Source organism: Epargyreus clarus, unplaced genomic scaffold (genome assembly GCF_041222505.1).
Source record: "Epargyreus clarus isolate Ecla_fem2 unplaced genomic scaffold, WU_Ecla_fem_2.2 ptg000033l, whole genome shotgun sequence".
In the NCBI taxonomy this organism is placed as follows: Eukaryota; Metazoa; Arthropoda; class Insecta; order Lepidoptera; family Hesperiidae; genus Epargyreus; species Epargyreus clarus.
In genome coordinates, this window is record NW_027332238.1 from 5,809,998 (window position 1) to 5,835,576 (window position 25,579).

At 37.5% G+C, this 25,579-nt stretch overlaps 1 protein-coding gene across 1 annotated transcript; it reads left to right on the top strand.

The window, feature by feature from the left end:
* The first annotated feature begins 5,389 nt into the window (after positions 1–5,389).
* Positions 5,390–25,281, top strand: LOC140755618 (gelsolin). Its single transcript, XM_073090920.1, has 19 exons — positions 5,390–5,466; positions 7,679–7,753; positions 8,008–8,200; positions 8,629–8,744; positions 9,388–9,565; positions 11,299–11,390; positions 12,862–12,975; positions 15,972–16,103; positions 16,804–16,912; positions 17,693–17,813; positions 19,054–19,189; positions 20,028–20,166; positions 20,897–20,991; positions 21,634–21,759; positions 22,415–22,532; positions 22,906–23,054; positions 23,745–23,855; positions 24,557–24,682; positions 25,225–25,281. The coding sequence occupies exons 1-19, from the start codon at positions 5,404–5,406 to the stop codon at positions 25,279–25,281; spliced, it is 2,250 nt and encodes a 749-aa protein (XP_072947021.1). The 5' UTR covers positions 5,390–5,403.
* Positions 25,282–25,579: the final 298 nt, after the last annotated feature.

Sequence of the window (25,579 nt, forward strand, 5' to 3'; positions counted from 1 at the left end):
TGTGGCTAAATGTTTTGTGAAGTATCAAAATACACTCCCTATTTGAAGCTAAGGTGAGTTTATCATTTACTTTTAAGTAATAAATTATTGTCATTTTTAAGTGATTATTTATTTTGCTACTCAACACAAGATGGCGCTGTTAACACTTTACGAACATTTTTAATTATAAATGTTTGTAAAATTAGTTTTGGCGATGAGTAGTAATTATTAAAATAATACATATAGGTACATATTGCATTTATGTGTTGCATTTTATATCTGTGTTAATTTTTGTAAAATTGTTTTAGCTTATACAAACCCTACTTGAAACTGGGGTAAGTGTTCGATTACTTATCATTCATTTATTTTTTTGTATGTCCATTTTGTGTAATTTTAATGAAATAACATAATTAATAAGGTTGTTTAAGTTATATAAATGTAATAAAGGTTTAAGTTCTCGATTTAAATTTTATTACTAATGAATACCAGAAAACCTAGTCTGGATTCATGTTGCATTTTATTTATATCATACGTTTAAGTAGATTTTAGTAGATTAAATTGGTTTTAATTTCTAATACGCATCACTTACAGAAATGCCGTAGATTTTAACCTTTGAGGATACTTAATTACTTACCACTATGCTGTCACTAACTTATATAAAAAAAAAAATACTCGTTATAAAATTATATTATCGCCTTAACATGTTATTTTCAGGCCAGATGGACAAAAATCACGAAGTCTACTCCGATGAGCAGCTAGAAAAAATAACAGAACACGCGCTAACACATACAGACTTCAATAATGATGGTTATGTAGATTATCTAGAATACAGAATCAATATGTACAAAGCTAGGGCTAAAGCTAACGAGGCTAAAAAGAATGAAAAATAAATGTTGACAGAAAACCTACTTACAGATAATCAATATTAAAATAAATAACAACTTTTTTTTTGTTAAAAACTGTTATAAATTACTTTTTCTTACTTTCAATGTACCTAATATACATGTTTTATTCATGTTTTTTAGAAATGTCTGTTAAAAAAAATTGAGCTAACATTGTAATTATAATTTGATTTTTTAAAGTAGATAACTTATATATATGTATGTACTAACGATTTCAATTATATTACTTTTTATCTTTTGCAGCAACGGTTAGTAAAAATATATACGTAAGTAGCTAAAATACTGACAGAAGAAATCATAAATGTTTCTTAAGTAACACATAATGTTGTATTTTTTGTACTTTTTATAATTATATAAAGGTGTTAAACAATTTTTATTGTGTTTTACTAATCAAATTAAATTTTACAGCGCACTTAGTTATGGTGAGTACTATAATTGGCCGTTATGTATTAAGTATTACAAATATATAATTATATGAAATATTTCGGATTTTTTATATGGTGTTGATTAAATAATTTTATAACGACATCTATTGTTGAGTTATGCACCGATTTATCGCATGCTACTCGTCAACAGATGGCGCTGACTACATTTTTTCATACTCGTTAATATGCTGATTAATTCACTATTTTGTTTATTTTACAGATGTTGACGGTAAGTTAGTAGAAGCACCCATAGAATACAAAGATGAAGACCTCTCGGCGATGGTAGATGGAGCTTTGAAGCAAGGAGATAAGAATAATGATGGTTACATAGATTATGCTGAGTACCGAGCTGTTAATGCTGTTGATCCACCAAGTCACTAACTAAGCTCACAAATAATTGGCCAAGAGTGAGTTGAACTCGTACATGGAGTGTTCAGTACCACAAAATTTTCATTTTTTTTTTTATATTTAGCATTTGGTATTTAGCAACCACAGAAGTGAACGCATTGTAAAATTAGAACTGTCTACCCATTACGATTTCATAGATAAAGCGAAAAACGTCGAAAAATAGCAGTTATAGCGGCCACCGTTAAACCATACTCTGTAAAAAATTCAAGTGTCTATCTATTACGGTTCAGGAGATAGAGCCCTGTGACAGACGGACAGATAGCGGAGTCTTAGTAATAGGGTTCCGTTTTTACCCTGTGGGTACAAAACCCTAAAATGGACGTAAAGATTTTGCAATCACAGTTCATAATATCACTAATTTTATAGACTTTTCGCTACATTTTGGATTAATATTATTTTCATACTTAGATGTTCTTGTCATAACGTGTAAATGAAAGAATTGTTTTGTTGTGAAATAAATGTATTTTTTTACTATTTAATTTAGAAAGATAGACTGAAAAATCACCTTATAAAACTTAAGTGATGACAAATTACAAAAATATTTACTTAAATAAATTAATTATGTACATTGTGTGTTCTTGTTTTTTTTTCCACATTATCCCTCACTACATACAAACAAACACACATACATGTTTTAAAGAAAATATCCAGAAAAATCAGGGTCTTTAACTGATAAAAGTAAATCATATACAAAAACTGATTAAAAAGTTAATTTTTATTAAACCATATCTCACAAATATGTGGGCGCGACGGTAGGTAGATCTACAATGGTATTTCGATTCAACTAATTTAACCAATATTTATAAAAATATAGTTAAAATAATTAAATGTATAAGCGTTAATGCCACCATAGTAACAATAACACCCAAGCAAAACACCAAACAGTTCAGAGCACCACCGCGCCGTGCCCACTATTGGACAACTTCTGATCTGTTGACAATTGCGCGCCCCTTTTTATACCATGATACAGGTAGCCAATTGTTAATACGGAGCGGTAGTTCGAAATTAATATCATGTGATTTTAAAAACGGAATATTTATATATGAAATGAAGCATTCTCCCACAAATAGGTAATGTACATACACGGAACAATAATATAGGAAAGTTAATATTGAATGAAAGATGATGAATGATACATAATGAGCCACATGACGTATACAAAAATTTGTAACACACCGTCTACAGTTAACAATTAAAAATATATATTCTTGATTACGATGTTTGAAAGTAATAATTTTAATTATTTTCTATTCTAATTTTGCGGAAGATCTCGCGCCAGGTGAAGTGATGTTCTATGGAGCTGCCGTGCTAATAAACGTAAAGTTTTTTTAAACTTCTATATCGTGATTCAGAAGTGCTAGTGACGCCATCTCTTGACGAGTTGCACAAAGTCTCCACACAAACAAACGTGCGTTATGATTCCTTTTGCTTCAGAAGCAATATTAATGCATTGACACGAAAGTACACAAAGTCTGAAAATTTCACAAAAATGGCTAAAGAAATATGTACTTATGGTATATTTTTACGCGTGTGGTGAGCATGTGAGTCGGACTAGCAGTTTTCCGCGGACTATAATCCTCTTTCCTTTCTTTGAGGGCACTTTAAACAGATAAAAAAGCGTGTTAATAATAGGTTGTAATAAAACCAATCGACCTATCGTAGCATCAGTATTAAATGCTTTGCAAATCACTTATACATAATCAACATGATAAGTTGATAAGAGTGATATATATTATTTTTATATAGGTGATTACTTATATACGATTATGTCTAAATATATAACTAACTACTTCAAGCACAGATAAAGAAATGCTAACTTTTTTATATATAAAATTCTCGTGTCACAATGTTAGTTACTGTTCGAACTCGGAGAGAGGTGAGGGGGGTTGAGGGGTTGTTACTAACCAGTTGAATGAAAACACACTTGTATGTTCCACTGAATATATTTTAATAATTTTACAAGGGGCCTCTTATAGTATCTACTAAAGGTTCTCAACAGCGTGATTCAACGGCTGTTTTAGCAGCGCCATCTATAGTCTGATTCATAATTAGGTGTCCAAAATGTAAACAATGGTGTTGACCTATCAAGAAAATATGTTTCAAATGGTAGTGTCTTATTTTTGTCGATATTAAAATAATACAACAATAATAAAATTGTAATCTAAATAAATTAAGATTAATTCACATTTTCTAATATTTATGTCACCTCAATTTCGTTACATACAGTAATAATAATAAAAAAACAAGGTTTATGATAGAAAATTAAAATGTGAAAATGGTAACACAATCGGAATCCAAAACATTTCTTGTGTCGTCATTTTTAAGTTTCATAGTTGATATTATTCATTTTCGTGATTGTGATCGAACTCCAATGCTTTCTCGTTTACATAACGCGTTTGTTAAATTGTGTATATTTGTTAAAGTTTTCGTTTTTTGTTGAGTTTGTTAAAGTTTTTGTTTCTTGTTAATTTTGACAGTGACATTTCTTTGTTTACATTTTGGACACCTAATTATGAATCAGACTAAGTTTATTACGGAACTATCATATACAAATTATTTGAATATTGAACACAAAATTTGAAAAAATTGAACAGTTACCGTACTCCTCTGAAACGGCTTTACCGAATTTTACCAAATTGTATATGCATATTCAGTAGGTCTGAGAATCGGCTACTATCTATTTTTCATACCCCTAAGTGATAAGGGTTGTTCACCCTTAACATTTTTTTATTTATAGGGCAACACAATGTTTGCCGGGTCAGCTAGTAATATTGTAATGTGAGTTAATCTATTTGTTTGTTGCACTCTCACGTCTTAACTACATAACCGATTGTCATGAAATGTACACGTTGTCTGGGGTTCAGAAAGAAGGGTAAGAAGGATAGGGTACCTTTTATTAAAAAAAAGTAGCGTTCCCGAGGAATATATAAAAACCTCTGACCACGAGCGAAGCCGCGAATAAAAGTTTTATAATAATTTACAAGAATGAAGTCCACCTGAAAATAAGTAGTCACTGCCATCAATGACCATCTGTAACCAACTCTATATAGAATAGGTTCTACCTGAAGCCGATCACACATGCTTTGGCGGTAGAGGTGGTAGAACCCCTTGTGGTTCGACTCCGGCGGCACCACCGCCACACCTATTTCTGTTATAACAGCAGTGTAGCGCTGCTGTGTTCTGGTTTGAAGAGTGTGGCAAGGGAGACAAACTTTTCCAAGGCGTTCCAGGTACTAACCTGGAACGCCTTGGAAAAGGTAACTCAGAGATATCGGCGCACCTGTGGTTGACCTCAGGTAAGAAAAACGTTATCTGGGGTTGATTACAGATGTCCATGAGCGGCAGTAGCCACTGACCATTAGGTGGACCGCATGCTCGTTTGCTTCAATATTATAAAAAAATTAAAAAAACAACCCACACACTTCCATCGAGATACAGAACGACTTCTCGCTAAAAATATGTGTGGAGATGGTATCTACCCCATCAAATTACACCAGTTATAAGTTTTATAAGCTTCTATCAGGCGAAAAATCGCCGAACTTATAAACAAGGTAATCATGCAAAATCGATAAACCCGTTATCAGTCCCCATCTTATCTGTTATCATGCTATGATTCATACGAAGCCGGGTTTTAAGCCAGAAACTATCGTATCTTTAAACAGAATTAACGTTTTTTATTATTCTGTGTGATGGAACATCCAGCTTTTTCTGAAGCCGGCCAGGAACCTGGCATCGAAATATGGACGATTGACGTAAGTGGATTCGATTTTTAATAATATCGGTTTGTATAATGATAAACTAGGCTGGCAACTAAGTTTCCGCCATTTTTTCAAATTGTTCATTAGTAAGCAGAACCTATGTGTGTTTGTAATGTTTTAAAAAAATGTTTTTAATCATTGGAAAGAAGACGTTTTGTTGTCTTGGATTTTTTGTTATTCAAGTTTAGGTTTTTAAAATGGAATTTAAGATTGCTATATCGCGCAGTTTCTTTCCTTTCAATAATAAATTGACAAGCATGAAATAAAAATAATTGATTGCATTATTAAGTATGTATATAAATAATAATGTATTAATAATAATAATAATAATATTCTTTATTGTACCCAAAAACAACAGAATACAAGAATAAAAACATACAAATATTGAACGATACAAAAGGCGGCCTTATCGCTAAGACAGCGATTTCTTCCAGGCAACCTTAGGGTGAGGAGTTAAAGAGTGGATGATTATAAGAATAGGTAGGGTGCAAATAAATAATAGTTAAAAATCTACCTACATAACACATAAAAACAAGCGTAAATTTAAAATATAATTATAAATAAATAAATAATTGACATACTTGATATACATACTTATAATTATAGAGTAACTAATTGTAAATTAAAAATTAAAAACAAAATTAATACTGTTTAAAAATTATTGACAGTAAGAGCACACATTTAGAAGGAGCAGAGGAAAGAAAGACAGTTAGAGTTGAAGGTAATGAGATTTGACGAGGTTTTTGAAGGAGTATAAGGATTGAGAGTAACGAATAAATACAGGAAGGGAGTTCCAAAGACGGATAGCGGATACAGTGAAGGATTTTTTGTAAAAGGAAGTTGAGTGAGAGGGAGTATAGAGAGCAAGATTTTCTGAGGAACGAAGGGATCGGTCATGGGACAAGTGGAGAAACTGGAAGCGTTGTTTGAGGTAAGGAGGAGCAGTTGGATTAAACAGTAAACAATAGAGAAGAGATAGAATATGAGCATTCCGGCGAAGACGAATTGGGAGCCACTTGAGCTTAGCACGATATTCTGAAACATGGTCATACTTTCTTAAGCCAAATATAAACCGTATACATAAGTTTTGGAGACGCTCAAGTTTATTTAATTGCTCCTCGGTAATGTCAGGATAACACACATCAGCATAGTCAAGTATTGGTAGGAGGAGAGACTGTGCAAGCGTAATTTTAGTTGGAATGGGTAAAACATTTTTTAGCCTTCGTAGCGAGCTCACTGCAGCAAAGAGCTTCCTACTGACCTCTGAAATCTGAGGTATCCATGAAAGGTGCTGGTCCATGTAGATACCCAGATTTTTTACCTTGTTACTAAAAGGAATATGCACATCATTAAGTACAATTGGGGGCAAGTTGTCCCAATCAATCCTAGAGATTAAACGCGAACTCCCTATAATAATTGCCTGGGACTTGGTGGCATTTAATTTCAGACCAAAGGTTTTACTCCAAATCGAGATGCAATCCAAATCAGCATTAGTAATCTTGATAGCGTTGGGTAAGTTGTTTAGGCAAGCATGGTTGTAGATTTGTAAATCGTCTGCATATAAATGGTAGAGAGAGGTGAGATGAAGACTAATAGAATTTATGAAAATAGTAAATAGGAGAGGAGACAACACGCCACCTTGCGGTACACCGGCAACAGTATTCGACCAGTAGGAAAATTTGTCGTCAATTTGAATCCGCTGACGGCGGCCATACAAGTAACTATGAAACCAGTCAATAGCCGTCGGAGATATGTAGAGAGAACGCAAGACCCCCAAGAGGATATCGAAATCAACAGCGTTGAACGCGTTGCTGAAATCCAACAGCGTCAACACTGTCAGCTGTTGATTATCCATCCCCATGCGTATGTCGTCAGTGATTTTAAGTAATGCAGTAGCCGTACTATGACCTGGACGGAAACGGTATTAAGTTGGTTGTATCACTTTTTTGAGTCGAAACTGAGTGATTTTTACCAAAAAGATACTACTTATAAATCATTTGAAAGATCGGTAATAAGTTGTAAACAAGGAAGAATACATTGATTAATATCATACAAAACATATTATGCTTTTATTAACAAATAAACCTCAGAAATGATAGGAATTTAGTTGCCAACCTACTTAGACTACTACTTGAAAGAATTCTGAAGTATACTTAACTATGAAAGCTTGCAAAATTTAGAACATTCACACCAAACTTTTTTTCAGAAATTCGAACCGGTGCCAATTGAGCAGAGAATGTACGGAAAATTCTATAACGGGGACTCCTACATTGTTTTAAAGGTATGTTTTTGTAGCTTACAGTCCACCTGATGGTAAGTCACTGTATGGACATCTAACCAACTCCATATAGAGCAAGTTCTACCTGAAGCCGGTCACATGCGTTGCCACTGAGGACTAAGGTCTCCTCATAAGTCAGACGGTATTCATACTCGTCCACCGAAATTTTGAAATTTTTTTATAGTATGTTTTTTTACATAGCGTTTGTTTAACGACACATTTAAACTTTTTTTTGTGAGACGAAGACATAATTTCAGACTACAGGTGATGACACAACGTCCTTAAGTTACGACGCTCATTTCTGGCTCGGTGGCAACACCACCCAGGATAAGAAGGGCTCAGCAGCAATCCACACGGTAACCTTGGACGACATGCTGGGTGGTCGCGCGGTCCACCACCGGGAAGTCCAAGGCCACGAGTCCAGCCAGTTCTTGGGTTATTTCCTACCAGGTAAGAAGAATATGAAAGATATATGGTACATATAGCGTAGCGTGGTTTACAAAACGTTATTGGTAGAGGTCGTAAATACTCTAGGAAGATATGTAAGCGAAAAAAATTGGTCCTCCCATTTTTATATTCAAGTAGCGAGTGGCTACTGCCACCCATGGACATCTGTAATCAACACCCAATAAGATTAGATTACGACTAAAATTGACCATAGATGCGTTTCTTCTCTTGAGCACTAAGCTGGAACGCCTCGAAAAAGTATATCTCCCTTACCACATCCTGTAAACCAGAACACAGAAGCGCTTAACAGTGCTGATATTAGGCAGATGTGAGGGTGGTTCCGACGGAGCCGAACCACATAAGAACCACTACCTTTAAATACGTCTACTGCAGTTGCTGAAATAGTTGGTTTTAACTTGTGTGTGTTTCAGCAATAAGATACATGGAAGGTGGCAACGAATCAGGGTTCAACCAAGTGGAAACCAATGCTGGCGCTGAAAAACGACTGCTCAAGCTGTCAGGATGCGACAACATGAGGATTTTAGAGGTATTTTATATTAAAACGAAGATTTATATTAGAAACAACGAATATGCAGACCACCAGGTCAGATCAGATCGAAAGGTATAATCTTATATGGTGGAGAGTTTAGATGATGCGCCAAGGCAGTAGTTTAACAAGGTACACCTCACACACCTTTAAGCTTTGAAGGTATCATGAAAACCTTTGTGGTTCTACTCCAGAAGCATCACCGCTACACCTTTTTCTGTCTAATAACAGCAGTGTTAAAGGCTGCTGTGTTCTGGTTTGAAGGCGAGGTAAGGGAGACGTGCTTTTTCAAGGCGTTCCAGCTTAGTCTTCAGGGGTAACGCATCTGTGGCAGATCTCAGGTAGGAATATCTAATTCTATCTGGAGTTGATTACAGATGTCCATGGGCGGCAGTAGCCACTTACCGACAGGTAGACTGCACGCTCATTTGCCACTTCTATTTAATTTCACTATCCAAGCTCTACAATGGGCTACTTACGGGCTTACGCAAACGAAATCGTAAAATCAGAGATTCTCGTTTTTCCATAGTGTTCGCCTCTTAATGTGCGGGCGATACAGTCCATTCTTTTGTTTCGAGCCTTAGACCTATTAGGTGCTCTAACACATAGTTTAATCATAATAAAAACCTATTTCCTATGACAGGTGCCAGCTGAAGCCAGCTCGCTGACAGCAAACCATTGCTTCATCCTCGAAGTAGACCACGATATCTTCGTGCTCATGCCGGAAGGTGCTAAAGCTACTCAGAGACGGAAGATCATTAGCGTTGCCAACACCCTGAGGGATGATTATCATAATGGACGTGCTACCATTGAAATTATTGGTAAAGGCCGCTGATTTTTTTTTAATATAGGAGTAGCAGACGAGCATGGATGCAATCCACTTCTGCCGCCCACAGACATCTGTAATCCACCCCAGATAGAATTAGATTCCTATCTAAGGCCGATCACAGATGCGCCACTACCCCTGAGGACTAAGCTGGAACGCCTCGGAAAAGTATGTCTCCATTACCACACCCTTCAAACCAGAAAATATAGCGCTTAACACTGCTGTTACTAGGTAGATATAGGTGTGGCGGTGATGTCGCCGGAGTCGAAGCACAAATCTCACCTTTTTAATACTCCAATGCCACTGCCGCCCATAGACAACCGTCACCAACTCCAAATAAAACAATACCCTTACCATGAGTTTTTCCGTTTTGACAAATATAACTGTTTTAGTATTTGTTTACGTATTTGCCCATACAATTTCCAATCAGCGCCCCTAGCGGATTATGTCAGAACTATCGTGAACTATCTGAACTATCGTGTCAGTAACGTAACATTAAATGTCTAAATGAACAAAATGGCGCTTTATATTTTGTCTTTTTTGCGAACATGTGAGGGAGACAAAAAGTTTATCGTCACTTGAACACTTACTTATTGTTACGTTTACTCAGTCTATTGAAGCACAAGGAACAGAATAATGGATTGAGTAAACGTAACGTAAAATTGTGGGATGTTTTGAAAACTCATGGTAAGGTAACAGGCTCTATCTGAAGACGATCACATTTGCAACACCTGAGGAAAGATAGTCGCCTCATTATAAGTCGGCTACTACAAACTATCTTAAATTGTCTGTATCTAATCTGATATTATGATCTGCAAAATCTATATTTTATCTTTTAAGCCGATCTTAATAGCTCTTGATATAAATCAATTATGTTTGCAACGATTTGATAACGGTAACCATATTGAGCTACCACTATCAATATTATACCTTTGGAGTACAATGCTCCACTAAGCTCATGAAGCTTATGATAGTCCTTCGTGGTCCGACTCGAGAGCATCGCCACACCTATTTCTCTTCTAACAGCAGTGTGGCGCTGCTGTGTTCTGGTCTGAAGGGTGTGGCAAGAAAGGAACACCCATAAGAAGGTGTTTTAATTTTCGTAGTCGTCTGGGGCGGCAACGTATTGGTAGACGATCTCAAGTAGGAGTCTAATCTTATTTGGGATTGATGACAGATGTCCATGTGCGGGTGTTGCCACTTACCATCAGGTGGGCTGAATGCTCATTTGATGCTTCTATAATATAAAAAGGGAGGACTGCCGATAGAAGTGAAAACTTGGTGTGGTAAGGGAGACAGACTTTTCCGAGGCGTTCCAGCTTAGTCCTCAGGGGTAGCGGCGAATCTGTGGCCGACCTCAGGTGGGAATATCTAATCCTATCTGGGGTTGATTACAGATGTCCATGGGCGGCAGTAGCCACTTACCATCAAGTGAACTGCTTGCTCGTCTGCTACTCCTATATTATAAAAAAAACGAAATAACTTGTGAATTGTATCGTTGAGCTATTAGATTATTATATAACTTTAATTTGACCATAAAACGTTCGATGACAACGTGAGTTCCATATTTTTTTTCACTCCAAGAAGTGCTTAAACCTAAAGAAGTTTTCACTTTAAAAATACTAGATATTTAGAAAAAATTGATAGCGTGATTCAAGGTCGTGCAACGCCATCTTGTATCGAGTAGCGGAAAATCGTAACATTGCCATATTCTATTGATGTTTTTAGATGAATTTTCGTCTGATGATGATGTCGCTATGTTCTTCGAGGCCCTGGGCTCGGGCTCCAAAGACGACCTTGTTGAAGAGGATTCTACTGATGTAAGTGCATTAGTGTAATAATATTAACGTTAGTTCCTTAAATCTTTAACTCTTATTACTGAACTATTTGACGTCATTTTCTTTTGAATTCAATTTAAATTTCACGAATTGAATTGAAATTTAATCCAAAACAAGCAGTAGAGAAACAAGCTTAAGCCACATTACTGATATATTTAACGTCATTTACTTGTACATAATACAAAACAAGCAGTAGAGAAACAAACTGTCTAGAGATTAGAAAGTTTGCCTTTTAGTTGAGGATCTAAAATCACAGGCACCCACTTTTGAATTTTCAAAAAAAAATGCGTAAGTATAAGAAAATGATCACTTGTTTAAACAGTGAAGGAAGACACGGTATGGAAAGTTAAAGTGTGAGAGTTAAAAAAAAGGTCTCAATAGTGTTCGAAGTTTACTGATTAGGACTTAGATAGCGCGGTGGACTATGGTCTACCTCTGCCCAGATCCGTGCCCAGCATTGCGACAGCCATTATTGTCAAACTAAAAGGTTTTCTAAACTTTGTCTGCTATCTGATGTCTGGGTTATTATTTATTTATTCTTAAAACACCATTACATCTATCCTTACAGGCTAAACACCCAATACGATAGAGAGGCCTTATTTTAAATACTTAACTAAATTCTTCCCTACATTCCTACTTCATTAAACATATTATATGAAGCACAACTATTGCGAATTCACTCAAGTTGCATGAAAATACGTCAAGTTGTTCATGCGCCTGGTTGAGTGTACAGAGTGCTCGAGTGAGAGGTGACTAGCCAATAGCTCGGTCCTGGCTGTCGGCACGGCATTATAGGTTTACTCACAATTTTTCTGTCATTTAAAACCAGGTAATTTAATTTCTTACCACCTACGTAACTTCGGAAAATCAGAATTGCCTACCTGACCTGGTTACTGCTCTTACTGATCTAATTTATTTTAGATCCAATTTTTAACAGTTGTATTATATTCTAACTAACAATATAAGTATTTTCTTTCTTTCAATTTCTCTTTTTTACCACACTTTTACTAACTTATTTATTTATTTTAGACACAACAACAGCATAACATACAAACATTCATATAAGTAACATTCACAAGATATAGGCCAGTATGCATGCCACTTACTGGAGTGTACAACAATCGCCAAATTTGAGACATGTTATTGAGAAAAAAAAAAGTAGTAAACACATATTAAGTACATACATATGAAAAAACAAAAATAAAATATATATGGCTTACTCAGGACAGAGAAGAGAGATGAGCCTCTTTTTAAAGTTGAGTATAGTGTCGTGAAAAATATCAATATTTACGTTCTTAGTTGATAATCGGTTGTACTCAGCGCATACGCGAACTTGACCTGTATATATGACGATATATGATTTTAATAATTTTGTCTCATTCATCAGGATCGTCAGGAATCCAATTTAGCGTGGTTTTTAGTTTTTTAACTATAATTATTATTTTATTTACAGATGTATGCACGTGAGGACATATCAGCGGTCTACTTGTACCGTGTGTTACTCGGAGATGAGATCGAGCTGGTCGAACTCCGCAAACCTTACAAGCAGAATAAACTGTCTTCTGATGTGAGTAGTTGAAATACTTAGAAGGTTGTAGAACCCTTTGGTTCGACTCCAGTGGCGCCACCGCCACACCTATTTCTGCCTAATAACAGCAGTGTTAGGCGCTGCTGTGTTCCGGTTTGAAGGGTGTGGTAAGGGAGACAGACTTTTCGGAGGAGTTCCAGCTTAGTCCTCAGGGGTAGCGGCGCAACTGTGGCCGACCTCAGGTAGGAATATCTAATCCTATCTGGGGTTGATGACAGATGTCCATGGGCGGCAGTAGCCACTTACCATCAGGTGGACTGCATGCTCGTCTGCTACTCCTATATTACAAATAAAAATAATAAAAAAAAAAATGTATTCTTTCGCGATACCGCAACGCAGTTTACACCCCCTGTTAAAGCACAAATATAAATATTGAACAGAGAAACATTTTAAATACAGTTCATCTTTCTTATCTTATCTTACAAATATACAGGGTGAATTTTTAAAACGGGCCGTCAGGGCCAAATCCGAAACTATAAGGATTAGCGAAAAATACTGAAAGAAGTTACGAGGCCGATTTTGATAAAAACTAAAACTGCATCGTTAGTTTTTTAAAATAACTTTTTCCTTAGCCGGGAATCGAATGAGTTCATTTTGAAAAAAATACATCCTCTATATTATTCCACTATTTGATAGTGTTGTTTATAAGGATCAAAATCTGGGAAGTAATGATAAATAACAAACTAAAGGAAAAGCCTCAATTTTAAGAAAATACATATTTTTTCATATTAATTTGGCAGATAAGTTCCCGCCATTTATCAATTTAAACATTTCGCGTATTAATAATTTTTTTGGGCTCAATGATTCAAATCGTTCGGAAGCGGACGTTTTGTTCTCCAAGAATTTATATTTTTATGTTCGACTTAGTTAAGGTTATTTTTAGGACCATTATAATAGATTTAACTTGCTATGGGCGGTGTTTCGTTTAATACAGATGTAAATTTGACAATTTGCGAGAATGACTTTTTTGAGTCAAATTCGAGTGAGTACTTAACAAAGAGATATTGAAAATCATACTTAACGTTGAAACGAAGTTGTAAACAACAAACAACAAGGATTTACTAATTAATCAGTTACCTGTTTTTATTAAAAAATAAATCCTAAAAACGGCGGTAACTTATTTTCCAAACTATTACTTTCTCATACTAAGCCGTATGTCATGGTCATAACATCGAATAATTAATTGACTAACCAACAAATTCTTCAATGATATGACTTATGTATGTTTCTAAAGAATTATACATAAATCATTTGTTATGTATAATCCTTAAGGATTAGTATGCCAATGTATGAAAAAATATGTATTTTCTTCAAAATTTTCCTTTTTCTTCAATTTGTCACATAACATTACTTCCCAGAATTTGATCCTTATAAGCGACACTATAAGATAGTGGAATAATATAGAGGGTGTATTTTTTTTCAAAATGAACTCGTTCGATTCCCGGCTAAGGAAAAATATATTTTCAAAAACTAATGATGCAGTTTTAATTTTTATCAAAATCGGCCTCGTAACTCCTTTCAGTATTTTTCGCTAATCCTTATGGTTTCGGATTTGGCCCTGAAGGCCCGTTTGAAAAATTCACCCTGTATATAACTCAAAGGTGACTGACTGACATAATGATCTATCAACGCACAGCCCAAACCACTGGACGGATCGGGCTGAAATTTGGCATGCAGGTAGATGTTATGACGTAGGCATCCGCTAAGAAAGGATTTTGATCAATTCTAGACCCAAGGGGATAAAATAGGCGATGAAAGTTTGTATAAATCTTCTTAGTTAATAATGTTACTTCGTAACGCGAGCGAAGCCGCGGTCAAAAGCTCGTAAAGTAATAAGAGAAACAACACGGATTAAAAAAAAAAAAAAAAATAACAGCAGTGTTAAGCGCTGCTGCATTCTGGTTTGAAGGGTGTGGTAAGGGAGATATACTTTTACGAAGCCCTCAAAGATAGCAACTCATCAGTAGCCAACCTCAGGTAGAACTCTTATCTTGTGTAGCTGATTACAGATGTCCTTGGGCAGCAGTACAGGTACCATCAGGTGGACTGCATGCACGTTTGCTAAGTAATATTATAAAAATCCACACCTATTTCTACCTAATAACAGCAGTGTTAGGCGCTGCTTTGTTCCGGTTTGAAGGGTGTGGTAAGGGAGACAGACTTCTCCGAGGCGTTCCAGCTTAGTCCTCAGGGGTAGCGGCGCATCTGTGGCCGAACTCAGGTAGGAATATCTAATCCTATCTGGGGTTTGATTACAGATGTCCATGGGCGGCAGTAGCCACTTACCATCAGGTGGACTGCATGCTCGTCTGCTACTCTTATATTATATATAAAAAAATATATATATATATATATAAAACGCTTTGTATTTTGTTATAAAACGGAAAAATAACTCCATAACACACATTTAATTTTAAAGTCTCATTTCCAATATTACCTTACAGTAAAAGAAAATGAGAAGCTTCTAGTTCAAACCATATTTTTTTTTGTAATACAGGAGTAGCAGACGAGCATGCAGTCCACCTGATGGTAAGTGGCTACTGCCGCCCATGGACATCTGTAATCAACCTCTGGTAGGATTAGATATTCCCACCTGAGGTCGGCCACAGATGCACCGCTACCCCTGAGGACTAAGCTGGAACGCCTCGGAAAAGTCTGTCTCCCTTACCACACCAAGTTTTCACTTCTATCGGCAGTCCCCCCTTTTTATATTATAGAAGCATCAAATGAGCATTCAGCCCACCTGATGGTAAGTGGCAACACCCGCACATGGACATCTTTCATCAATCCCAAATAAGATTAGACTCCTACTTGAGTAGGTACATGAGATCAGCTAATGTGTATCTAACACATTTCACAAAACAATACGCTTTTCTTCAGAGCGTTTTAAACGACGACACTGCTGTTATTAGACAGAAATATATATTGTTTGCCTTCAAAGTCTACCTATATTAAACCACATAATTTTATTACAGGGAGTATACATCCTGGATACGCCATGTTCAGGCGTGTATGTCTGGCTCGGCAGAGACGTGGATGCTGAAATCAAGAAGAATTACAACGATATTGTTCAGCAATATCTTGATCTGAAAGGATATCCTGCTTGGGTAAGTTCATAGATTAGTAAAGATTACTCACTCCTAACAAGAAAATGTACCCAGTTTTGAGAATTGAAATAGTTGTGTAAAAAAGTTTTGCCACGTCTCCGTGCTAAAATGTCCCTAAAATATTTGAAATAATTGTTTATTTATTATGGGAATTACGCAGTATTAGTTACTTATTCGTAAATTTTCTCTAAAAATGTTTTTATTTGTCAAGAATTCAAAAAAAGAACTTGCTAATAAGCCGTTTGTGGCTTCATTCAATTTCAAGGCGGCGAGGTATCTTTACTAATGTATGGGTAAGTTATTATAACTATGTGACAGTAATACCGAAGATCATATCTGGACCCTCGTTAGTCGTAATGCGGTCTTAGGTCATGCACAATGAAGGAAAAAAATGAAAACGTCGTGAGGAAACCTTTAAAAAAAGTTCTCATACGTACCTATGTGAAGTCTACCAATACGCACTTGGCCAGCGCGGTGGACTATGGCCTAATCCTTCTCATTCTGAGAGGAGACCCGTGTCCAGCAGCGGGACAGTAATGAGTTGATGATGATGATGATGATGATGAACTTTAAGAATCATTTAAAACACATTTCATAAATGGCCATAATTCCCTAATTTTCCATGATTTGCTTCCATTATTCCATCATATTTTAAACATAGTATGTCGCGGTACAATAATTTATTTTCCAACATCCCCAGGTCCACGTGACCAGGCTATCAGAAGGCGTGGAGAGCAGCATCTTCAAGCAGTACTTCCATAACTGGGACACTGGCGTCAGCACCATCAGGGCTATGGTTTCCGAAATTGGTAAGTTTTAATGTCGAAGAGTTAATATTTATCAAGAGAAATAGAGCAGTCTTTCCCTGTATTTTTATAGCATAGCAATAGCTAACGAGCATGCAGTCCACCTGATGGTAAGTGGCTACTGCCGCCTAAAGACACTAGTAATGTACCCTAGATAAGATTAGATTCTCTGATCGGGCACATATGCGCCGCTACTCCTGAGGATTAAGTTGGAAAACCTCTGATAAGTATGTCTGCTTACCAAACTCTTCAAACCAGAACACAGCAGCGTTTAACACTGCTGTTATAACAGGACCCTCTGTAGTTCGACTCCGGCTTTGCAGTAATGTTAAGCGCTGCTGTGTTCCGTTTTGAAGGGTGTGGTAAGGGAGACAGACTTTTCCGAGGCGTTCCAGCTTATTCCTCAGGGGTAGCGGCGCATCTGTGGCCGACCTCAGGTAGGAATATCTAATTCTATCTGGGGTTGATTACAGATGTCCATACGGCAGTAGCCACTTACCATCAGTTGGACTGTATGCTCGTCTGCTACTCCTATATTATAAAACAATAGGAGTTTCTTTCGCCGCTCTTCTCCATAAAGAAACACCTTGTGAGGTGGTAGTTGTATTGACATTCAAAAAGTGCTCTGTAAAGGACCTATCTTGAATAAAAAAATTGATTTGATTTGATTTGATACTTCTATTCCTCTGTATAGAGACGCTCTGTCGTAAATTATACCTTCTATATGGCCGATTCTTTGAAAGATGTTAAGAGAGAAATTAATCAGAATCATTTATCCCACAGATGCTGGTTACTACTCCGCTGATGCGGACGAGGTGGCCACGACAGCCAAGATCATCGGAAAGAGCGCCGCCGCCCGAGGATATATGCCTGATGCTGGGGACGGCTCGCTGACTGTCACCAGGTATGTAGCTTTCGAAAGCATTTAAAGCCTTTAAAATCTATTTCTTTTGGTAAAAATGATTTTTTTACAAATCACCAGTTGGCTAGTAAATGTAGCAAGTTGTAGAAAAGGCTACTAACAAAGTAATTTTGATGTAGAACATAGAAGTAGCAAAGAAGCATACATTTGGATGGATGGATGCTTTGGATGGATGGATGCTTTGGATGGATGGGAGCTTTGGATGGATGGATGGATGGGTGGATGCTTTGGATGGATGGATGCTTTGGATGGATGGATGGATGCTTTGGATGGATGGGTGGAAAACGTTGGGTTTGAAGCAGATGGCATCCACAACCTTCGAAACGTAACAACTGTTTTACAGTAGTTGTGGCCAACAAACTGTACCCTTACCAGGAGTTTTCAAAAATTCCACAATTTTACGTTACGTTTACTCAATCCATTATTCTGTTCCGTTTGCTTCAGTAGACTGAGTAAACGTAACAATAAGTAAGTGCTCAAGTCTTTCTGTCTGCCTCACATGTTCGCAAAAAAGAGAGACAAAACATAAAGCGCCATTTTGTCAATTTAGACATTTAATGTTAAGTTACTGACACTATAGTTCTGATACAATCCGCTAGGGGCGCTGATTGGAAATTGTATGGGCAAATACGTAAACAAATACCAAAACAATCATATTTGTCAAAACGTAAAAACTCATGGTAAGGGTACTGTACTGGTTCTACCCTTTCAGATGCTAATTTGCTATTTCAGAAATCTATGGGATTGTATTACATTTTTTTGTTGTTGAAAAATATTTAAAGTTACATCAATGCCTTGAAAGAGACCGCACTAAATACCTCTCAGTGGCACTATGTAGAGTACTCCAAGATCATATTTCATGTTCAGTGAAACTCCAGCAGAAGACAGCCGGAGTCTTCTCGGAGTCCGGGAGAGCATTGTGCTTATCTAGTACCTTCGGGTGTTTATGGTACTGTAGCCCGTCCCAAACTGCTAGTCCGCTCTGAAGTTGTTGCGAGCAGGTGTAGTCATACAATTTGCTATGGCGACGCGATTCATTTCTATATTCAGAGCGGACTAGCAGTTTTACGCGGAATATATCTTCTATTAGGCGCATATGGCAAGCAGGGAATACCGTAGCTCTATTCTGATCCGGAACTATATGTATAATTCTGTATTACCTGGATTAATTTCAAAATTAGATTGAGATCCGGATGGCTAATCTGATTCCACTCTTTACCAGGATTGCAGGAGACGCAGAAGATGTTACGGAGAATCTAGCAGAACGGCCCATTCTCTACCAGAGTGACGTGTATGTGGTCAAATACCAATACGCTGATGAAAATGGAGATGATGCTTATGTTATTTACGTGTGGATTGTAAGTTTTTGGTTTATGTAAATTGCTTAGTATATATGTAACCATGTAAATTGGATAGTTGAAGTTCTTATGACAGTTGATCTGTTTTGGGGTTAGACAGAAGCTACTGCCTTGCCCATTTCTGCTTTTTAGCAGCGACGTAATGCCTCGTGAAATTATCAAGTAATGTTCTGTTCCCTACAACACCCGTTTATCCAGAACACAGCACTACACTACTGTTATAACAGAAATATGTGTGTCAGCAATGCCTTCAGGACCGCACCATAGAGGTTTTTTTTCTATTAACAAAACCTTAGTCTTCAGTACCACAGAGGGTTCATCTATTTGCAACCTTAGTTGGTCTTCTAAGGTTGGTTCCAGATGTCCATGGATACATATGAAGTGCATGACTTACAAGTAACCTTAGTCCTCAGGAGTGGCGACGCTGTGTTCGGCTTCAGGTAGAACCTGTTCCATATGGAGTTACAGATGTCCATACAGTGACTTACCATCAGGTGGAAAGCATGCTTGCAACTCTAAGGTTGCAACTTGAAGGTAGAACCATTTGTGGTTCGACTCCGGCAGCACCACCGCCACACCTATTTCTGCCTCATAATGCCTTAGCGTTAGGCGCTGCTGTGTTCTAGTTGGAGGGGCGTGGTAAGTGAGACATCGTTTTCCGAGGCGTTCCAGCTTAGTCCTCAGGGGTAGCGGCGCATCTGTGGCCGACCTCAGGTAGGAATATCTAATCCTATCTGGGGTTTGACCACACATGTCCATACGGCAGTAGCTTACCATCAGGCGGACTGCATGCTCGTCTGCTACTGCCATATTATATAACTCATAAAACCTAAACCAGGGTGCAGATGCTGACGCGGACAGCAAGGCAGCCGGCTTGTCCCAGGCTGCGGAGATTGAGGAGGAACTGGGCGGCAATGCGACCCTCGTAAAGGTTCCTCAAGGGAAGGAGCCGAAGCACTTCCTCAGCATCTTTAAAGGTATGTTATTGACATGTAAGGTGGAACCACCATAGTTCTGCTATGTTATGTTAGATAACTATGTGAAATGTATTTTATGTTATGTTAGATAACTTTATGAAATGTATTTTATGTTATGTTAGATGACTTTATGAAATGTATTTTATGTTATGTTAGATAACTATGTGAAATGTATTTTATGTTATGTTAGATAACTTTATGAAATGTATTTTATGTTATGTTAGATAACTATGTGAAATGTATTTTATGTTATGTTAGATAACTTTATGAAATGTATTTTATGTTATGTTAAATAACTATGTATTTTATAGGTATCACCGTCACAGTGGCAACGTAACTTTGATCGGTGTCAGTTAGAACCCGTTTTCTATTTACATTTTTTTATAATATAGCAGCAGAAAAGAAACATGCAGTCCACCTGATGGTAAGTTGCTCCTGCTACCCATGGACATCTGTAATCAACCCCAGAATTGCATATTCCTACCTTAGGTCGGCCACGCCGCTACACCTGAGGACTAAGCTGGGACGCCTCGGAAAAATATGTCTCCCTTACCACACCCTTCAAACCGGAACACAGCAGCGCCTAACACTGCTGTTATGAGGCAGAATTAGGTGCAGCGGTGGTGCCGCCGGAGTCGAACCACAAAGGGCTCTATCACCTTCAAAATTGATTAAATTGGTTGAGAATGAATTATTTATCTTTGTTTTAAATACTTGTTTTAAATTTCAGGCAATCTGATCATTCTGTTTGGCAGCAAGGACAACGAATATAAGGCAGAGAACTCGAGGAATTCCTACGAAGACGACGGTATTCGCCTATTCCGGGTAAGACTGAAAGTGTGACTTTCCGCTACTCGTCAAGAGATGGCGCTACTAGTCTTCTGAATCACGCTATAAAAGTTTTCATAACATCTTGCATATATACAAGTTTGGAATGGAAACTATCAGAGCATGATTAGCCTAGGTTCGTAGGCTGACTCCCTTTGGCAAAAAAGGAAAGCAACATTAAATGCAGAAGTACGTCTCAAATCTACTTTGATAATCTAAATACATATAACTCAAAGGTGACTGACTGACGCAGTGATCTATCAACGCACAGCCCAAACCACTGGACGGATCGGGCTGACATTTGGCATGCAGGTAGATGTTATGACGTAGGCATCCGCTAAGAAAGGAATTTGATCAATTCTACCCCCAAGGGGATAAAATAGGGGATGAAAATATTCGTAACGCGTGCGAAGCCGCGGGCAAAAGCTCGTCAATTAGTATGTAGCGTCTTCCAGTCCTCCAGTCCTCGAGATCTACATACCTCAGAATATACTGCCAAATATTTGTTGGTCTCTGGCAAGACAAAAAAAATTATTTATAGTCCATTATGATGGGGTTAAGAAACTCCGATTTATTGGATGGAAGAACTCATTTTATATTAATCTTATTATTAAACTTATTTTTTCTATCCAAACTCAGGTGGAAGGCACAGAGCTAGGAGTAGATATGCGAGCGATCCAGGTGCCGGAGACCGCGGATGTGCTGGAAGATGATGACGTCTTTGTGCTGGAGACTCCAGATGTTGTTTATGTCAGGAATGGAAAGGTTAGTTTACGTTTTATACCCTTATACTCGAATGATATAGAATCAAATCAAATCAAATCTCTATATTTATGAATACAGGTATTAAAAACACAGGTATTAAAAAGCTACATATATTGCGCTATATTCCAACTTGTCAGGTATACAAATATATATTTAATTAAATTATCAAAATTTATTACAGAAAAATAAAGAAAAATTGTCATTATAATAATTTACATTCATAAGTCTTAATTGTATTCATTAAATTATTAATTACCATATTCATTTCAACCTTGATACAATTACTATCAAATATTAATAATAACAATAATTATGTCAGTAAGGAATGGAAAAAAGAATGATCTTGCAATCCATCATGGATTTTTTATAACATATGTGTTGCAGACCAGCATGCTATCTACCTAATTGTAAGTGGCTACTGCCACCTATGGACGTCTGTAATCGACCCCTCATAGAATAAAATTCGTATGCTCCTGAGAACTAAGCTGGAACGCGTCGGAAAAGTATATCTCCCTTACCACTCTTCAAACCAGAACACAGCAGCGCTACACTGCTGTTATAACAGAAATAGGTGTGGCGGTGGTGTCGCCGGAGTCGAACCACAGAGGCTTCTATCACATTCAAATTCTATTTTCTTTGTTATAAAATTTGTCAGGAGTCGGATTCCAAGGAAAATGAAGCAGCGCTCAACTTCGTGAAGCAAGGAGTGGGGGAGAAGGAAATCATCGATGTTCAGCAAGGAGAGGAGCCTGAGGAGTTCTGGGAAGCTTTGGGTAAGTCTTAAAACTTGTAAGCCCTTGGTAATGAGCTGTTTTTTTTAGGGAGGAAATATATTTAAGACGAGCTTTTGCTCGCGGCTTCGCTCACGTTACGAAGTAATATTATTAATTAAGAAGATCTATACAAACTTTCATCCCCTATTTATCTCCTTGGGGATAGAATTGATCAAAATCGTTTCTTAGCGGATGCCTACGTCATAACATCTACCTGCATGCCAAATTTCAGCACGATCCGTCCAGTGGTTTGAAACAAATTTAAATTTGAATTATTTAAAAAACTTTGACAGCGTGATTCAGGATACACGTGGCGCGATCTCTTGTTAGATTAGAACATAAAAATCTCCACAGTATATTCTATTCCTTCCAGGTGGTGCGCCAGAGGAGAAGGAAGACGCGTCCGGATGGCGTTTGACCCTCAACCGCAGGGTGACCACCCCGCATACGTTGACAGCGGTGACGGTGACCATAACCGGCAAGATCAAATATGAGGAGCTACCACCGAAGTTTACTCAAGAGGTTGGTACATATTTTTTTTTATAAAAGTACCATATTTTCTTAAGTTGCTAGAAGTGTTTGATGGTAGCACTACCATCCTTATTACTGTTAAAAGAAAGAAAGAAAGAAATAACTATAAAACATCAGACGACCCACGTGGCGGAGCGGTCACCACCAGTCCGACGCGCAAAGGGTCCCGGCTTCGACCCCCGGCCACAGATTTCTAACTGATGAATTTAGATTTATGATTCTGGGTCTGGGTGTTTGTGTATTTGTCTATGTGTGTGTCCATAGCACCCACGACACAGGGAATCCTAGTGTGGGGCTGTGAGTGTAGAAAGCGTTAAAGTGTTATCAGTTTCCTTATTGTTTCAACTCCAGCGGCGCCACCGCCACTCCTATTTTGCCTAATAAAAGTGTTAAGCGCTGCTATGTTCTGGTTCCAACTTTGATCTTATCTGGGGTTGATTACAGATGTCTATGGGCGGCACGTACATTACCAATAGGTGGATTGCATGCATGGTCATGACGCTGTGACCGACCTCAGGTGGGATTACGATTTAATTCTATCTGAGATTGATTACAGATATCCATACGGCAGTGTCTATTGCCATAAAATGGACTACAGCCTTATTTGCTACATACATTACCTAATTAAGTGTATACTGATTATTATTATTAATTATGTAATTATGAAAAAAACTTTTTCAGGATCTGTCTGATGATGGAGTGTATATCCTGGATTCTGGCGAGGAATTATATATGTGGCAAGGGGTCAATATCCCGGAGAGGGTCAAATCTGTTAGAAACAAGATCATTGAGGTAAGATTATTTAAAAGTAGAGTTAAAAAGGAAGAAAGGAAACTAAGGATATTTAAAACAATCTATCTATCCACATAAATAAAAAAAAACATATCTAGGTGAAAAATAATTATTTGTAAAGGGCAATAATTGAGTCAGTAAAAAAAGGGGCTAGATATGTGAAAAATGTGTATGTTTCTGTACCCTTGGCTTGAGATTTCAATCTATTCCTACTGCTAGACGCGAGACTGTTCAAGGAATGTCCCTGTAGTTCCGGGACTAGAATAGGGCTACGGTATCCCCTGCCTGTCGTAAGAAACGACAAAAAGGGGCTTCTGGGGATGCGGGCGTCAAGAGTGGCAGCTTGAACCGTTCAGCCAGTTCAGTTCAGCGACCCCGAAATGAACGATGGTATGTGTGTCCGCATGTTGTTGTATGTCCACAAGAAGTGGTGAGTTTCAGTTATTTGGGCGAAGCCCAACGGGACAACGCGCTTAGAGGGCCCTTCTGTTTGCGTTCCTTTGAAGATCCTGGAGCCCTCTACGCAGCGCTGAAAACGGTCACCGAGGTTTTAGTGCGGTAAGAGACATAATCGTCTCTCTCACATCGGGTACCTTTTGAAAATTTTCCCCCTCGTCAAAAAAGGCCTAGGAGGAAAGATATAAGCATGCATTATTTCTTCTTGTTTAAATAATTTTATAATTATCATAATTTTGTTACAGGAGTACATAGAAGACGACGGGCTGGACAGGACTGTGGATACCGCCATCGTGGTGGGAGTGAAACAGGGGAGGGAGCCCACTGTCTTCAAACGGCTCTTCCCCACATGGGATGATGATATGTGGAACGTAAGTTGAAAAGTACGACGTAAGCTGAAAGTTGACGATATAGCGTAAATTGTTAAATCAATTTATGCTATATCGTCAACTCATGCTGCTGGGCAAGTGTCTCCTCACAGAATGAGAGATTATGCCACAGTCCACCGCGCTGGACAAGTGCGAATTGGTAGACTTCACATACCTTCGAGATTTTTTTAAGATCTCTTACGTATGTATCCTTACAATGTTTCCTATCGTTATTAAGAAAGGGAATTTTTAGTTCGCATCGACTGATTTGTGCATGCCGTAGTTATGAATTGATTTTTGACGTGAATTTCATCCCAGTACTATGACTATTTTTGATAGTGTATGTTCAGTATGAGGGGGCTTCAGGTTTATCTACTCAATAAAAACGAATTTCGAACTTTCTGTCGTGTGCGAAGAACATTTTTTTTCAAAGTGACAAGGGCATCCGCATCGGCTTCTTTCAATATGTAGGCAGACGCTCACTAGATGGCGCTACCGGTACCGTTTCTGAACAGTGTAATAATATTTTTTTCTTTCTTTTCCAGAACCAAGCATCGTATGAAGACATCAAGAACGAAGCCAAAGCAGCCAACTCTAAATAAAAACATTGATTTTAATCTTTTTTGATATCTAACTTATTGATTTTTATCACATTTTATATTATATACAACTTTTTATGCTAATCCCTTTAATAAATAATATTTTTGCTACTATAAATAACTACTTTATTTCATACAGAATTATTCCAAAAAAAAACCTGCTTAAAAATATACCTGTCACTCCCACAATTTAGTCGAATCCAACGACACCTCATATGTTAATCCGTCAAGCCGTTTGTGCTGCAGCGTGACAAAGAATGAGACAAACATACATACGCGAATAACATTACCCTCTGCTGTG

Coding starts and splice junctions, on each gene's coding strand:
- LOC140755618 (XM_073090920.1), top strand. CDS start 5,404: ATGGAACATCCAGCTTTTTCTGAAGCCGGCCAGGAACCTGGCATCGAA. Junction 16,913..17,692: donor GGCTATGGTTTCCGAAATTG/GTAAGTTTTAAT, acceptor TTTATCCCACAG/ATGCTGGTTACTACTCCGCT. Junction 20,167..20,896: donor CTTCCTCAGCATCTTTAAAG/GTATGTTATTGA, acceptor TTTAAATTTCAG/GCAATCTGATCATTCTGTTT.